Here is an 18,620-nt window from a genome sequence, read left to right as displayed (position 1 = left end):
GGCTAAATAAGTGGCGCTTAAAAAAGGAATGCTACACTATAACTCGTGCTCGTGCTTTTTTAAGGTCAGTGTGTACCTGATCCTGTAACATCATGCAGAAATAAATGCTCAAAATGTGAGGACTGTACTACATATGAATTGTGCCACTGCTCCTTTCTACGCACCAGAATATTACAAAGTTGCAGGCTTTTTGACATGGACCCGTAAGTAATCATCTTAAAGATAAAAAACCGATAGAAATGTTTTTAGACGCTTAAAAAATGTTTTAACAATCTCAAGCAACCTTAAAACAACGTCCAGGCAACCATCCAGGACAACCAGCATGGCAAGTTGTGCACAGGTCACTTTTTCGAGTTGCTGTTAAGATGGCGGAAAACATTTTCCCGGCTCTAAATTTAGACTGGGTTCATTTATCATATTTTACAGTATCTACACTCTTCGGTTGCTTGTATGCTGAGCAGCCCAGTACACACTGAGCAGTTCCCCACAGGGCTTGGATAACAGCCTGGAGCGTCGGTTGGCCAAAACACACAAGCGCACAAAAGTACGGCCGATCGGCCTAAAAACAAGGTCTCTATATCTTTAATTGGTCAAATTTTTGGACAAACACAAGGCAACGTTAAGTAATGACCTGAAGCGTGACACCTCCACTGCCAAAACGCATCAGTCTGTCAGCCGATACTGAGAGGAGACAGGTGCAAAAAAACATCCTTCACTCATTCCAACACACACACAGTCGCCTTACTTTCTCGCTAACTCTGAAAGTACCTCTTAAAATGGCCATGTTCGTCATGTTATGATTGATGATTTATGCAAAAAAGCTAACTGATACTGATAGAATGATACCGGTACTGTAGCTTTTAGACTTGCATATGTAAATAACATCAGTTATGATCCACATTTTTCTCAAAGTCATTTATTCTTTTGCCTTTGTAGGGCAGTATTTTACGTCTTCATTTTTGTAATGTTGTTTTTTGTATGTTTATTTCACGTATAGCATTCTTTTTGTATACAATTTGAATTTTTTTGGATAAAAACTGATATAAAACTCATATAATCCGATAATTATAATATTATTGCCATAACTATTACATTTTTTTAACAAATAAATGTAATCAGTCAATTACATCTTTCATTTTGTTTATTTTGTGTTTCCTTTTTTGCCTATAAATCACATTGAAAATATGAGTGTGCCATATTTTCAAAAGGCAATAGTTTTTAATGGGTGCTGAATAATTGACAATATTTTCACAGCGTTTCACAATGTTATTTAACACAATACGGATAATGATGGTTTTTAATATCACTGTTATTGACAATACCAGTATTGTGACACCCCTATTGTACATACTGTAGTACAGTAACTAGGGTTGAATGTGAGGTCGCTGTTATCTTATCAGCAAAATGTCTGCAATATCAAGAAATAAAGATCACAAGGCATGTGCATTATTCCAACACTCTGCACCGTGCAAAACATCGCAAGCAAAAAACAGGCCTGGTTTCAAAAGTTTTGGCCCATATCTGAAAGCTCCAAACAAACAAACAAAACCCTCTCTGGAGATTGTGCTGCACTCATAACATGACTTCTGGAGGCTATTATTGTGCCATATTAACAATGTGTTCCCCTATAAAGGGTGCAAAAGCTAAAAATGGCTGTACAGTCTGTAACCTGGAGGTCTTAAGTGCAGTCTCAGCCACAGACAAATGAAAATTACTCTTGAATATACAAATGTCTTCTGACATCTAACATGCACATACACAGGACTGTCTGCTTTGAGTCTTGACTGGACACAGTTGTGCATCAGTAGCGTCCCTGGCTGACCCTGCGATCGGATCAAGCTGTGTCTCTACTTGAGGATTTTCTTCCTCTGCATTCTGTCTCCCCTTCTCTCACTTCTGTGGGGTTTGTCTACATTAGGGCCGTTTGTTTGTTCACCTTGCTCTCCATCTGGGAGGCATCAGGAGACAGAGAAATTAAACAATAGTCCCAGAGTCTTACCTTGGCCAACATTATCCAAGTCTTTGCCACATCTAGCGGAGTTGTGACGAATGCTGCTACCCCACCTGGACAAAAAAAACATAGTATGCTGATAAATGACCTTCACTCTGTATAAATGATCTAGGAAACAATAGCCACGTGTTGTAAACTGGAATAAACTCCTCCATAATGCTCAATTTCACTGGACTAACAGCCGATTCAATGATCCCTGGAGCACAAATGATGTGTCCTTAGAGGAATGTTCTAGGTTTTAGCTCTATCGAGAACATCTGTGGCACGTTGACAATTAACAGACAATTATTCAGCTTCGTCTATCAGTTTGTAAAAATAAACAGAAATCATGTGTACAGTAACATGCTTACAATGAATGTCTATGGGGAAAGCCTTTCGGAGGCTTGCATTTGTTAAAGCACTGTTCATTTTTTCATAGAAAAACTGTATTGCTATGAAATTGTCCAAATAATAATTTTTATATGAAAACAAAACCACAGAGACATTTCTCAAAATATCTTTTTTGTTTACAGCAGAAAGAGTCACATACAGATTTAAACGGTATGAGGATGAATTAATGATGACAGAATTTTATTTTTGAGTGAACTGTCCCTTAATGTTATAGTCTTCTCCATAGGCTTCACGCAAGTACACGTCGTTTTTACTCATTTCAAACGCTAATCTCTTAATGATTTTCACTTGTCATCCACAGCATGTCACGATACCTTAACTATATTAAACCCAGAAGATTTTGTCTGGTTAAAAGTGAGAGAGGCGCACAATGGTATCAAAAAGCAACTTTTTCAGATATTCCCAATGCCACAGCTGCAGCAAACCGCAGCAAACCCCACCATCAGTGACACAATGCATCACAATACACATTTATTTGCGGCTAACAACTGCAATCCACCTAAATCAATACATCTGTGGTGGAGCAGCACATGTGCGCACACAAATTGATTCCAAGGCTTCTCTCCAGGTGGCGTGGCACGCGGCCATGTTCCTTTCCCCGGGTGAAGTGTCCTAGTCCCTGCAGTTTCAATACCTGGTAAGAACTATGGTAAATTATGATCCTGGCCTGAGATGTTTTCCAGCAAGCGTGGTGACTGGGGAGTTAGACAGCTGCGAGGGCCCCTGGGCCAGATTTGCTGTCCCACAGGATAGGCCTGGACACAGTAGACTGGATCTAGTTTGGACTCGGTAAACTCAATGACTGCTGACAACAGCTATGAAAGTTACAGAGAGTCCGATGGCAACAAGAGGTCAGTGAGGGAAGGGGGGATGACGGTACGCTTTTTGTTTCTGTATCGGCTTGTAACAACCTGACCGTCTTGACCTGTGTGGAATTATACAAGAATGTGACTGGGTAAAGTTTGGGTATTCCTGGCATTGGACTCCATCCCAACTATCTCTTTCCCCTCCTCTTGCTTTCCCAGACCTCAGCGCTGTAAGGCTAATCCCACACACCTGCAACAGCTCCGCATGCTGCTGCCTGCCAAGAGTCCAGCGTTCCCCCCTGGCTCCTCCACCACGCGGTCTACAGAGAGAGAGAGAACCGGGGATTATTACATTCATCAGCCACATTTAAAAAAACAACACAAAGCCCTTGGGTTTGCGCGTATGGGAATTGAGCAAACGGCCATCTTAACGTCCGCACATCCAGTGTGATGTCATGGGCTCGTTTTCCACACGTCTGAAAGAAAGAAATGGAGAAGTCCACAGCTCAGCAGAACGCTGTCCCAGATTGTTCTATTGTGCACACATGCAAACACTCAAGTTTCTGGAAAAAAACATTTTCTTACATACGGGTTTAGAGTTTTCCAAGAAACGAAGGAAAAACGATATCGAGCTTTGATGAGAGCCACAGATGGACGATTTTGTTGAACACAGTGTTTCTACACAGCACAGGAGAGATACTGGCGAGGGCCAATATATTGTTCTACAACCTACTATGCTGTCTACTGTATATGGTTAGTTGACAAATATGCTGTTGTGTCCAATGGTGATACAGCAAAATTATTGCAATAAAAAATCAGTAGGACTAACATCAACATGTACAATTATATGAACATAATTTTAACTTTCAGATTTTGATCAGAGTTCTAAACTCAAAATTTTTTAATGTGACTTTTCATTTATCTTCAAAATATCTAATTTTGTTATCATGAAAAAAAAACTATTGTTCCTACTATGGTAGTCAATGATGTCCCAGAAATATTAGTTGCTAACATTCTTCCAAATATCTTTTCATCCTTTATTTATTAATTTGATGAAAATAAAAATGTTGGTGGTGAGTATCCCTTTAAGCACAAGCATAAAAAAATCCCAAAATAAATGAACATTAAACACACAAAGTCTTTCTCTTTACTGAAAAACACATAATATAACACTTACTAACTAAACTTAATACAGTCTCTTGCACAGCATGATGCGAACTGGAAATCTGAAAACACAAATCAATCATGTAGTACCAACTTGAATGGACCAACTTGGACTAAGTTTGATGATTGAACATGAAAAGATTGTTGTGTGACAAAAAGATCTGTGTTAAAGTGAAATAGTTACATGAAAAAAGAACGACAAAACAAACTTTGTCGAATGTTCTCAACACTGCAGCGAACAATTCATCACAAGTCACATTTGCCTGTGCGATTTTTCACAATGCTGCTATTCCAACTGCAAGACTGAACATGAAACAATCATGTTGTGACAAAAATGAGTTGAATTCATTTAAGTAAACTAGACAAGGACCAAAAATCGTAGTTTTATGTTTCTTAACAACATTTGTGTCTGGAAACACATCGAAGCCTCAAAATACAGAATTTTCTCTTGTGGAAAAGACGACCTATATGCAAGTAGAGTTGTGATCTGTAGCTTCAGATGGGACAGGTTTGACAGCATCTCAATTAATGACAACATTTGTGCTAATTTTAGGATTTAATTGTAGTTTAAGTGCAGGTTTACAGAGATGAAGTGGATGGGTAGGCATGCTGTAAATTAAAGTAAAATATTCGAATGCTAAAGTGTTAAAAAGGTGGTTTGGTTTCATTGCGGGTTTGTTGTGCTGGGGTGGTGTTGTTTTCGATTGGCGTTATTATGCATATAATTGTTGAAGTTCCCCTTGGGCCTCAGACTAGGAGCATCTGATGGCTAAGAAAGGAAAACACTGAAGTACAGCATGAAATAATTATGAATGATCCCCTCCAACTCTGTACACCAGAACACACACAAACCTTTAAGTCTGTACATCATGTGTGTTTCATTAGATGTCAGATTAAGGGAGAGGCTTTGTTTTTTGGATCAAAGAACGCTGTGTTGGACATCATCCATTCATCCCGGTCACACTCAATGAAAACTGGAAGCAAGTTTACCTCAAAACAAAAGGACGGGCCACAGTGCCAGCCAGCAAAATCACACCTGTAACATTCGACTTACAATCATGGTTATTTTGGTTAATGCACAATGAACTAACATTAATAATTGCTTTGATATTAACTAGCATTAACATGCAACACTAATAAATGCCAAAAAACTATATTGCTATTTCATATTGGATAAAACATGACTAATATACTGTAAGCATGCCTTGACGTATGGTGTTGAATGTGCTGTTCTCATGTTCACTGAAGTTTGTAGGGAAGATGGCGATATTCCTACATTAGACCTCAACAGGTGGATTTCATTCATATGGAAAGATGTCAAGCAAGATAAACTGACACGGCAATCTCAGCATCCCAGCTGTGTTATATGCTTTTAATAAAGGACTGTGAGAATCACGGAGCCAGACCATTGACAGCCTTGTGTGAAAGTGGGTTTAATAGGACTCTGGTAGCTATTGAAAGCCACTGAGGATATTGAAGCGAAGGTGTAGTGTGATAGCTCAGATGAGAGGTTGAATGAGCAGGTTGTTCAGGGGGTCGTGCAAGGGCCGAGATGCCGGTGGTTGTGAAATTCTTTAGGCCTCAATGAGAACATCACAGATCCCAAGTCCAAACAGCCACATTAGCTTGATTTTTCTTAATAAAGTAACTAAACTGTTAACCTAAGATTTATTAGCATGCATTTTTGGAACACACCACCTTCCAAATATCCGCTTACATTACTAAACCAGACTACAAGTTATTGGTGGCACACTTGCACTTAATCACAAGAATAAGTTTGATCCGCTGACACATAAACGTCGAGTGGGCACGGTGGGAAAAAATGGCCGGGTGATGTAATGACACAGCTGCTCGTGGTTTTGTATAAGAGCAGCAGAGAGTTTAGGGGATTGTTAGTAGATAAACTTTGGGAATTGTGGGATACGCCGAAGAGAACAGATGGTTTAGTTCGGCCTGCCGCTCAGATGCCGGGGCTTAAGTTGTTTTTGGTGCGAATGACTTGAGAAGTGGTCTGGTGATCTTAAGGGTTTGGTTTTCCTGACACTAAATACTTGCGAGGATTGTAGAATTGGGTTATTTTGTGGATTCTGTGTGGCCTGCTTTAACAATACACCAGACGTTGTGCTCAAAACTAAAAACATGCACATGAGTCAGCCCACACACACAGAATTAAAGGGCCACATACAATCATATACTAAATACCCATATTATTTTTTCCCTGAAGTCAACTTGAAGTGTTTGCCGGGGTTTAATGCACCCAAAACGGTCATAATTCAGTTTCATACTAACACATCTGTCCTCTTTCTGCACTTTACATGGGGTATTTGCTACTGTACCTTTAACATTTCCAGGACGATTTTTGTTAGAATTTTTTTACAAAAGGTCAGATTTGCTTGGTTTACGTTAAATCATATAAAATAAATTCCCATCAATCTGTTTGGATTGGTGAAGAATAAACAATTGCCATCATTTGCCGAGATATACCTACATATCTCACAAGATCTTTAAAGGGACAGTTCAGCCAAGATGAAAATTTTGTGTGCATTTATTTACCCTCATGTTATCCAGACCCTTTCTGACTCTTTCTTCTGGAACGCAAAAGAAGATATTTCTAAAACATGTCTCTGTGGTATTGTGTCCAAACAGTGAAAGTCAATTGGGGCCAGTGTTGTGTGGTTACCAACGTTCTTCAAAATATCTTCTTTTGTGTTCTGCAGAAGAAAGAGTGTCCTCCAGGTTTGTAATAACATGAGATGTGCTAAATGATGGAAGGATTTTCATTTTTGGGTGAATTACCCCTTTAAGGAATCATTTTCAAGCGGAAAAAAGAGACCACACAAGTGCATTGTGGTTAGAAATAAAGCATATGGAACTTAATCCTGCATCCCTCTGCTATTGCCGTTTTACACTTTACTAACGCACCGCTTGCAAAACCATTCAGCTGTTTGAAGATCTCTTAAATTGACAGGCAGAAAACACACACAGACACAAGGATGTCAGTATAAAGAGCAATTCAGCAGCGAAAGTTGCTGTGTGAAATGAAGGAGGACACAGAGAAGAGCAGCTTTTTTGACACAGGACAAAACCTGTTTCCATGGTCTTTTAAAACTGAATGTGGAATTCTGGGAAACGCTGAATGAACCAACGCAGCTGTATGAAGCGAACGCTGGCATCCTGTGGCATTGTCTCATGTAGGCTTTCTTGCTTTTCAAAGAAAAAGAGTTTAGCAAAGATTCTCACATTCCAACGGCTCTGCACAGATGGCCGGACGGGTGAAAAAAAACAGAAGAAACAGAAGAGTGCGAGAATGCCTTTGAACGTGTCACAAAGGGGCGGCCTAGAATGACGCCTCTTATTACGGCAGGGAATGGTGGTTAACGCTCTCTCACAGCTGCACGTGCTATTGTCCTCCAATGCCTGTCCTACTTTGCTCCGCTCCGGTCGCTAGGCCAAGATCGCTAATGGAATTTTCTGCTCTCGACCCAGAGACATGATGTCATGCTCAGAAACTAGATTTTTTTATGTGACACAGACCAGACAATGAAGAGGGAAATAGACAGTTGGCTGTGAGAAATTACGATTCGGTTTAACCGTTGGTGAGGGCGTCAATTTGAGATTATCTGAAAAGAGCGTGATTAACAGATACAGAGTCAAAGTGAGTTGTAAATGTGTCAGACCATTAACAGGTCATTATTCCTTCATTACAGTGATGTTATGGGGCCAAATAAGAGCAGAATGAGAGAATGCAAAAGAATGAAAGCGTAAAAATTGAAATGATACCTTCAGGTACTCCCAGAGAGGGAACTGCACCAGCGAGAACGGGATCTGAAATTGAAGCAGAGATAAATACATGAAGAGTTTTTCTATAAAGAAACAGGACATCATGAAAATGTGAACAATGTGCATCGCAACAAGATTTTGGAATGTGAATGTCAGTTAATAGGGAATGACATAAATGCAATTGTTGCAAATGCAACTTTGTGTTCAGAGGTGCTTAAAGACCTTACTTAATGGAGCGTTATGTTTTTATTACCTTAGAATGAGCTGTTTCTATCTATATACACTGCTCTACAGTGTGCATTTCGTAAATACATTATCGCCTTCTTAAAGAAGCAAAAATGTGACGACATCTGAGTCCTGTGTCAGCCACCGTAGTGCTTTGAAAGGAAGGGTTGAGTTTGGTATCATTGGTATCAATTCTCAACCGCTAGGTGTGAGTGTGTGTTTGTGCGTGTGGTCCTAAACCCAAAAATGAGGGGAACAAATAAATGTCCCCACAATATCAATAATGGTATTGGCATCTTTGAGGGGAGATTTGTTTTTTTAAAAAAAGCTTATAAATCATACTGAATGATGTCTGATGTAAGGGAAGGGTGAGGGTTAGAGGATATAATACACATTTTTTAGAGTATAAAAATCATTGTCTATGGAAAGTCCCTATAAATATGGAAACCCAACATCAGGGGTGGGTGGGTGTATGTGTGAAAGAGACGGAAAATCTGAGAGACGTAATGAATAAATGAAGAGTTTGTGGTCAGAGAGATAGAGCAAAAGTGGCAGAGGTGGCAGAAATTTCCCTTTCTACCAATTAGGCAAAAAGAGAGGAAATCAATGTCACTGCTGAACAGTGGTCTGACAAAATCTAAAAATCCTGTGGCTGGCTGTCATTCACCAGAGAGAGAGAGAGAGAGAGAGAGAGAGAGAGAGAGAGAGAGAGAGAGAGAGAGAGAGAGAGAGAGAGACATGGCTGCCACAGAACCAGAGACTGTGTCTACACTGTGATCTCAACAAAATTGAGACGGAAGTCCACTTCCTTACAAAATACACAGATATACGGACAATGTTTAAAGTTCATACACCAGACGTTTGAAAGTCTGTCAAACAATCAGAAACTGACGTATCTGTTAGGAAACACAAGGACTGCTGTGTGTTAGCTGTACAATATGTGTCCAATATATGTACATAACATTATATTATTATATCCCTTTATTCTGCTACTTAAATGTATATTTCGCTTTCGTAAACCTTTGTTTAAACTATACACTATTTCTGTTTTATATATTAACATATATTATAAACCACTTTAAGTTGCACAACATACATCACTCTTTATTTTATTTTTTACTATAATTATCCTTCTTTTACTATAATTATCCTTCTTTTACTATAATTATCCTTCTTTCCATTTGTTTACATACTTGCACTATTTGTACACAGCCCAGCTGTGTACAAAGAAATGCTAAATGGCCATACAAGTAGTGGGATTTCAAAGGTTGTCTTTGAAAACAAGGTACTGACTGGCTCAAGTAAAACGGTTTGATAACAGCAGAGTAAAGGCTCCGTGGGCATCGTGACAACTGTCAAAAACATATCTCCTGATTTTAAACCAAAGAACAGATTGGTGCAATGTGACCCGACACTGGGGAGTGTGTGTGCTTCTTCCAAAAGCTAAATCAGCCACCTGTCTTTTATTACTGACATGATAAATTCTGCGTCTCGGTGCTCAGGAGAAGTGGAACGCTTTGAGGAATCTGCAGGCAATGAGGTACAGCTGATTTATGCATCAGTCTTACACTTCTGGCAGAGACGTGGCGCCTGAACAACGCAGATGGTCAGATTTATATTGATAAGGTTGTAATGGATGACGAGAGAGCGCGTGATGGAGATGGAAAAGACAGAAGGATGGAAAGCAGGTTTTTGACTAGAGGCCAGTGAGCTTCTTCTTGATGAGGAGTTAGTTCAGTGGATGACGGCACATGTGTGCTCTGATATTAGTGACACAATCCAGCACGCTTTTAGTTTTTGGTTGGACAACTATTATATATATATAATGTTGACTTGCATGTTATTATATGTTGTTTGTTTGTATGTTGGCTTTTTCTTTGAATCACACGCTCTCTCTTTAAGGATTCTCGATGCTGTCGGTGAGCAACTGTCAGGTAGGTAACCGTCATTGAGAGATAAGGCCGGCTGTGTGTATACATGGGTGTGCTAGCTAGAGAATATTAGTATTCTGCACTACTCCACAGGCTCTTGGCTGCCCGTGTGGCATCTGGGAAAACAGATGTCAAAATGCATTTAAATGAAGGCTGATTGGAGGGGTTGCGGTTTGTATGCTATTTGACAAATGGCTTTAATAGGTCAGACAGCACTGCATGAATACCAATGAGAGGAAAGAAAGATCAATCTCAAATCTGATTCACTTCGATTAGATTCATTTAAATCACATTCGTTTTCATTTTCTTTGATTAGATTCAAGTGTGTTTTAATGTGCTTCTCTCCATTTGAGTCCAAATTATATTTTCATAGTAATTAAATATAGAAAGTAATTTTGCTAGAATCTGTCTTTTTGGAATTAAGTGCACAATTTACCAGTCAAATTATAAATAAAAAATAAAATAAAAATAATTATAATTACTTTTATTATAATACATGTTTAAGGGTAGAATATCCAAATGCATTTTTGGGAGCTTTCTAGGTGTAAAAGTGGCTCTAAAACTTTAGAAATAATTACAAAGTTCTTCAAAAATCACACAGGTTCCTTGAACTACCTTGAATAAATGGTTTCACTACCCACTATGAGTACCCATTGGGATATTTAAGGCACTTTCAAAGTTAAAATGATTTTGAGAAGTTTTTCATGGCGTTAACAATTTTTGTTCAACATGTCTGTCAGCTTCTATATAAAAGTGTGTGCCTCAAATGTACTGGCTCGGTCTTCCAGGACAACAAATAAAACAATTGTGCGTCCACATGATCTGTAAAGAATTTTGTCAAGTGCTTCCTAGAGCGAGAACAAACCTTCACCTTCCCTACTGCCATTAACTTTAAAGTAGGTTCATGCTCGTAATGGAAAACTTATAATACTACATTTGAGCTGCAGGAACATTGCTACAACAGTCCTGGATGTAAAAAGAATTACAATGAAATCACAATTCTACAGGACTGACTAAAATGTGTTCCAAAGTGACAGCAGAGTTAAGAAAGACAGCGTTGTGCAGTGCAGAAATAAAAATACGAATTATTCAAGCAAAGCAGAAAAAGGATATTGCTCAGGTCTAGCGGGAGGACATACTGGCCACTCCAGAGACGCTCGGAGAGAGAAGAAAAAGAGGCAAAGAGAGTGGGACTGAATGACAGGAAGTAGATGAAGGCCAGATGGATAAGTCATCAGTCCAGTAGTGATTCAGCAGTACATGAGAACGGCAGACGGACTGAAGGTGAACTGGATTTGGAAAGACTAATCTTCAATTTATTACTGAAAGCTGTGGAAAATGTGCACTTTAACCGGCCTTGTCTCTCACACACACACATCTGTTCCAAAACCTAGCAAGCTACCCAAGTAAACAGTGTTTTAGAGGTCCAATGTGTAATTTGTTGGAGGATCTATTGACAGAAATGCAATATAATATAACGCTGTCTTCTGAGGTGTATAAAGACCTTACATAATGAAGCCTTATGTTTTTATTACCTTAAGGGATACTCCACCCAAAAATGAAAATTCTGTCATGAATTACTCATCTTCTAGTTTTTCCAGACATGTATACATTTCTTTGTTTGGTTGAACACAAAGAGAGATATTTTGGAATAATGGGCAGGGGAGATGGGCTGAAGTGAGCTGTTGGTTGCAATTCGTAACTTCACCACTAGGAAATAAATTACATTTCAGCAACTCAATTATGTTGCCTACTAAGAATACTTTGCCAGATAATATACAGTGCCCTCCACTAATATTGGCATCCTTGGTAAATATGAGCAAAGAAGGCTGTAAAAATAAATTGCATTGTTTCTCCTTTTTTTTCTTTTATTTAAAAAATCTACAATATTCCAACATTTCATTAAAGTAAACAATTTTAAGTGGGGGGAATATCACATTATGAAAAAAGTATTTATCTAACACACCCTGGTTACAATTATTGGCACCATTAGACATTCTTATGTGTAAAATATCTCCCAACTGTGTAAAAAATCTCCCAAGTTTATTCCCATTGATTTTTACATTTTCTTAGCACACCAAGGTGACTAGAAACATGATGTTGTCCAGTCATGACTTCTTGTTTCACAGGAGAATAAATATTAGTAACACAAAGCCCAAACCCCCTTAATCTTTTATCACAATGGATAAAACCAAAGAATATATGATGTGCAATATATCGTTCTGTTGAGCTACACAAAATACAAAATGTCTTTCAGGTAATAGTTAAAACAATACAAAATCATCAGGGCAATGATCAAGACGTTTGAATGGACTGGAGATGTTGAACATCTGCTTGAAACAGGATGTGTGTCTATATTGTCTCAATGCACAGCGAGGAGAAGAATTTGAGTGGCCAAAGACTCTTCAAAGAGCACAGGTGGAACATTTCAGTATTCAGTTGAATTTTGGGGTCAGAAAGAATTTAATAAAAATAAAGGAAAACTGCACCTCCATTACCACAAGTTGTTTGGGACACTGTTCAAGAAACAAATCTTCTGCTCTCATGCAAAAATAAACTCCACAATATTAATCTGCCATTCTGGAACTTCAAGCAGGACTGGGGTCTATGGCCATATAAAAATGAAAAATAGTTTTTTTGGCAGCAATAACACAAGATCGGTGCACACAGGGATAAAAATAATGCCCCATGTCCACAGTTAAATATACCGCCAGAGCTTTATTGTTGTGAACATACTTTTATACCAGAGGTCCTGGACATCTTGTTCAGATACATGCCATCATTTTATATATCAAATACCAACAAATAACAAAATTAAAACCTGACTTGCTCTCCTAGAAATATTATAATGGGTCGTGGTTAGATTTGCCGTCAGCACACTGGCTCAAAATAAACATCAAAATCAACAACAAATGTGTCACTGAATGCAAAATCAAGATCCTGCCACAGCCATCCCAGTTCCCTGATCTGAACACTATAGAAAATGATTGAGAAGAACTGAAGATAAGAGAGCACCAACATTTGAAGGATCTTAAGAGATTCTGTATGAAGCAATGGACTCTGCTGACTTGCCATATATTCTCAAACCTTGTGAGACATAAAAGACATAAAGCTGTTTTTCATGCAAATGGAGGTTGCAGAAAGTTTTGAATAATAATTGTAACCAGAGTGTGTTAGAGGAAAAACCTTTTTTTCATAATGTGATCTTCCCCCCACTTCAAATTGTTTTACTTTAATGAAACGTTGGAATTTTGCTGATTTGTTTGTATAAAAGATCAAAAGGAGAAACAAATGCAGATTTATGTTTACAGCCATCCAAGGGTGCCAATATTAGTGGAGGGCACTGTATATAAAGCACTGCATGTGGCCTTCGTAGAAATTTCTCTTTACAGATAATCGTGTCTTTCCTGACACGATTACAGCTTAAGCAAATTTATCCAAAGAGTGTGTAAATGACAACTTGTGTAAGTGTGATGAGGAACAAACAAGAACAAATTGCTGGAGAGCAGGAGGGGATGAGAACGCGAGACAGAAAGCCAGTTTTATAATGCAAAGCCATCTGCCCAAAGTCAAACATGTCGCTGAACCTGTTTGCATCCTGAGTGATTTACGAGCCTCTTCACAGGTGCGTGCACGTGTAGGTGTCACATTTGTGTTTGCACAGGCATGTTTGCACACCACGGTACTGTGTGTGTGTGTTTGACAGAGAGATTTATTATCTTCACTTTTCTAATCATGAAGGAAAACTCTTTATAGAAAAAAGCTCTCTTCAACAATACTGCCGCAAAAAGTTTCCATCATTTGAAAATCATTTTCAGTTATTCTAAATTTACAATTTATAGGTACAGTACGTGTTAAGGTTAAATAACATTTTAGTTCATTCTGTGAACTACCAACAATATTTCTACCAAATTTACATTGCAAATACAAATATTGTTTCAATTTGCATTTATTTGCAAAGATAAAAACTAGAGAAACAGGTCCAAATAACAGAAATGATGCTCTGTGTTTTTTCAGACCTCAAATACAGCAAAAAAACGAGTTTAAACTCACCTTAAAATCAATAAAACGGTCATATTTGTACATGTTTTTATAACAAGTTCAAATAAAATTTTTATGTGACAACCTCTGTTTTGATCAATGGTCATGTGTCTTTCACATTGCTGTTGGATGACTTTACGTCGCCTCTGAATTCAACAGACACTGGACTGGAATGGCCACAATACATCTAAAAAATGCTGATTAAATCGTATTTGTATCCGACGCTGTATATTCTTGCATCACAAGATAACAAAGCCCTCATTCGTTACATTTTCTAAAGAAGACGTGGTTTTGGTCAATGCAAAAATCATCAAACTATCTTCAGTTTTATCTGATCCCGCCTCTCCTCGATAAGTCCATAAGTTTGATAATCATTTATCTATGTAGCACAAACGTTGTGGTATGAAATGATATACTCTGTTGGTTCAAGTTGCTAACCCCACAAACATTATGAGCTTGAACAAACTCGACTAATTACAGACTAAACCCATATTACGTTTAACCATCTATGATTATCACCATTTACCGAAAACTCTGTCAATACCTATAATTACTAGTGTTTTACCCACAATTCAGTTTGATGTTTTTTCACAGTATCACGCAATAGCTTGATGTCAGGGTTAATAATAATGGAGACACTTTTCTTAAGTTCTCTTGAAAAATGGATTTCCAGCACCATAAAACCTATTAGAAAATAAACAAACACATAAATAATAGAAAATCAATGATGTGAAAGCAGGCCAGCGGGATGCTTGAAACAGTTTATCAGAGGTGGTGTGGGAGGGGGGTTGCTGTCTTGCGTTTCATACTACCCTATGGCCATAAAAACTTGGCTGTGGAGAGGAATGAGGCCTACTCCCTCTTACAGCTCCCTTGACTGAAATTACATTCAAAAGTCAAAAACGTGGGGAGAGGTTGATTTGAGGTTTTAAACAGAAACTTTCCCGTAACACTCGTCGTGCAGCAGCATTTCTGGCTGTTTAGTACGCAGAAGGCATGATTCAGCAGCGCCGCGAGTCTTCCCAGCTCTTTTGTGTGCGCTTTTACTCACTGGCTGGGAAATTCTAACTGACAGGCACAATACCTCAACATCTCATGAACACTTTCACCCACCGTGCTTGAACAAGCCAAACCAGGCCTGAAGCAGATCCCCAGTCAGCCAATCGGGGGACAGGAATGTTGCAACCGTCCAATCAGATTTCAGGGTTCTTTCAGCGCCTGTGACAGGTAAGAACTCCAGGCAATAATATCCAAACAAATTAAGACTTGTTTCACGCTGGAGGGGTAAAGAAAGGAGGAATAAGTGGAGGGAGGGGTGACGTGGATAAGGACTGTTTGGAATCAGTCAACTGGCAAATATTCAACAACGCAATTCCATCGACATGAGCGAAAAACGCTTCCCAGAACCATCACATAATATTTACATTGTTGAGGAATTTTCTGGCCACGGTTGCATTGTCCCGTTGCAGCAAGTGTGCCAGGCTGACATCAAGTGAACAAAGCAGAGTAAAAACACAGACTGCACCCCTATCAACAAGCTATCCGGTCTTCCGCCGACATGCATCAGCTACAAGTGATCCGATTGTATCCATTGTTCTAACTCGAACAGGTGAACACCGCCGTTTTGCGCTTAACTAATAGGTTATTTAAGTCCAACAGTAAACAATGTAAGTCACAGGTGCATATGTCATGCCAACAAACAAGCTGTCAATCTGGCATGGAGGCCCCTTACGAAAAGCGTGGAATGTGATGTCAGAGGAAATCTTTCCTACAATATGTATTATGTGACATGGGATGCCCTGCGGCTGGTCTTATTAGGTATCGACAGATAAGAGATGGATGGTGGTCCTGAGGGAACAGATGAGGACAGAACAAGATAGAGTTTGGACGGACAGGGTGTGACAGCATTCAGAGCTGTCATATAAACCGTTCAGGTAACAGAATTTAGTACACGACTCGGGTCTCGAGGAGCTGAGAGATGCATTTGTAAAGACGAAACTGACATTAACCAACAAGCATAAATATTGTGCAATGACCTCAGCCTGATAATGATGTGGCCCAAACAAACACTTGCAAAGATAGAGAGCAATAAAAGTTATTTGTAAAGGATCAACTGTACATCCACATTGTAATAACCACATTATAGCCTGACGTGACATAATTCGGAGTAGTTTTCCTCAAAAAACATTTAAGAAAACATAATGAATATCAGCTTAATGTACATTATACACGCAGATTGATATTTAAAAGGTTTTTATTTTATTTCCTTTCACTAACATTTCTAATGTAAAAATAGAATAAATGCTCAAAACAATAGCTGGATTGTGTGATCATCTCAAAAATCAATAGATATTACCGTTATTTCATAATGCTGTTAACGCTTCCTCTGACAAGCCAATGTAACAAAACATGTTTTCCGGTTTGTCCATGCGAGGTTCGACATATACCCTGTTTGCTCACAGAAAATAAAGCATAGAGTGACCACCATTTATGCGTTTTCAAGATTTTCAAGATCTCTTAATAGTAATATTAATATTAATAGGTAATATTTTGTAGTCTATGACTATAAATTTATAAAAAGCATATGTTGTAATTCCAAGCCCCATTAAAATGTCAATTGTCTAATCTTGGACCTAAACTTTTGGTCACTGTATATTTATTCAATATGTAATAACAGACAGGGGGATACTCCACCCTGTATACATTTATTTGTTTTGATAAACACAAAGAAAGATAATTGGAAAAATGTTAGCAACTGACATTTCTGGGACATCATAGACGACCATAGTGAACACAAAATGAGATATTTTGAAGAATATATTTAGGAAAACAAACAGTTCTAGGGCGCCTTTGACTACCCTTTAAATGTTTTCCTACTATGGCAGTCAATGATGTCCATTTTTCCAAATATCTTTATTTGTGTTCAACAGAACAAAGAAATCTATACAGGTTTGCAACAACTGGGTGGAGTATCCCTTTAAAATAAGAAAATAGATTTGTATAGAAAGAACATGGGAGTGTCGCTCACCCGACCAAAACCTTTTTTTAATGTCAGGGTGTTCTGTGTGGTTGCTTATTGGTTTAGTCGAGAGGCCACCCACAGGTCTGTATTATATTCTAGTCCACCGTTTTTATTGTCTGCCAGGAAAAATCATAAATCAAATCACTTAGAAACCTAATAACACACCTGTCCACAACAAACCGCAGGTATGATTCATGCCTACAGAACAGACTGTGAATTGTGGGACGAGAGGCACAACAAAGTTTAATACATAATATACGGTTAGAGGTTCGTTCAAATCCCCTGCCTCGGAGCACGAGCTCTAGAAACTCTGCAGCGAACACCGCAAACAAATGTTGGACGGTGGAAACCGAAAAAGTCAATAGAGATTTCCTCCACACTGAAGCCTGAATTTCTGCAACACATTTTGACATAAAGCAGTGACATCATGTGCTCGCCCCCAAACCTGACAGTTCCCTACAGATGTTTCCAGCCGTGGGCCGCTGTTATGTGAGCTAAACTAAACATTACAGTCAATCTTCAGCTCTCACCAGTTAGGGCTTCAGCAGGTGGCTCCACCTAAACCACCAATCATCTACACAAGATTAGACTTCAGAAGATATCAGTTCTGCTATTTTTCTGATATTAGTCACGGGTACGGTTAGGACCTGGGCAGAAGCGACAAAAATGATCTACCTGGCGTATTGATCGCAGCCTTTTTATGGCAGAGTGTTTCAGATGACATCATGATGATTTCATTCATTTTGGTCCAATACTATCTCTCGTGAGAGCAATAATGTAGCTGAATTGGCCACGATTACTTGTTCGCTAATAGACGCGAGAGCGCACAGCATTCTGTGTTCTGTGATTTATATGAGGTGCTTCAAACAATGGGAGTTCATTTATATTACCCTGCCAGATAAAAATCTGGCGCTCGACGTGCGTTACATCGACATCTGTTGACCTTACGATCGCAGGAAATGCTGAAATGTGAAGTCAGCACTGATTGTTGGGTCAAACTTGCGTAGGAAAACCCCCAGACTCTTTTTGTTTTTTGGGTTTGAGAAATGATAATTGCAGATAAATGCAATGTTCAGAGCAAATCTAAGACAATTATAGATCCGAACGGGCTCCCGGTTCGCAAGCTGTAATAATAACATTACTGTCGCGTTGAGCCGCTCACCTTCAACCTCCTATTATCGTGCACGTCGGTGATCAAGCTCTATATTTCTCCGGAGATGGCTGGGGTTAAGTACACAAATTCGGGGCAT

The 18,620-nt window shown here is 38.8% G+C and overlaps 1 protein-coding gene across 10 annotated transcripts in view; it reads right to left on the bottom strand.

Moving 5' to 3' along the window:
- slc25a26 (solute carrier family 25 member 26) overlaps positions 1-18,620 on the bottom strand; it is a 43,193-nt gene that overhangs the window by 5,396 nt on the left and 19,177 nt on the right. For all 10 annotated transcript variants that reach the window (XR_013788090.1, XR_013788091.1, XM_079483440.1 and 7 more), the window contains 3 exons: positions 8,152-8,196; positions 3,458-3,527; positions 2,000-2,064 (listed from right to left, as the gene is read on the bottom strand). Coding sequence is in view for 8 of the 10 variants with exons in the window: in XM_079483440.1 (XP_079339566.1) it covers positions 2,000-2,064; positions 3,458-3,527; positions 8,152-8,196 (180 nt within the window). In the remaining 2 variants the exon portion in view is untranslated. The remainder of the gene's footprint in view (positions 1-1,999; positions 2,065-3,457; positions 3,528-8,151; positions 8,197-18,620) is intronic.

The sequence above is a fragment of the Barbatula barbatula genome (assembly GCF_947034865.1).
Source record: "Barbatula barbatula genome assembly, chromosome: 20".
In the NCBI taxonomy this organism is placed as follows: Eukaryota; Metazoa; Chordata; class Actinopteri; order Cypriniformes; family Nemacheilidae; genus Barbatula; species Barbatula barbatula.
This window is presented reverse-complemented; position numbering and strand designations above follow the sequence as displayed.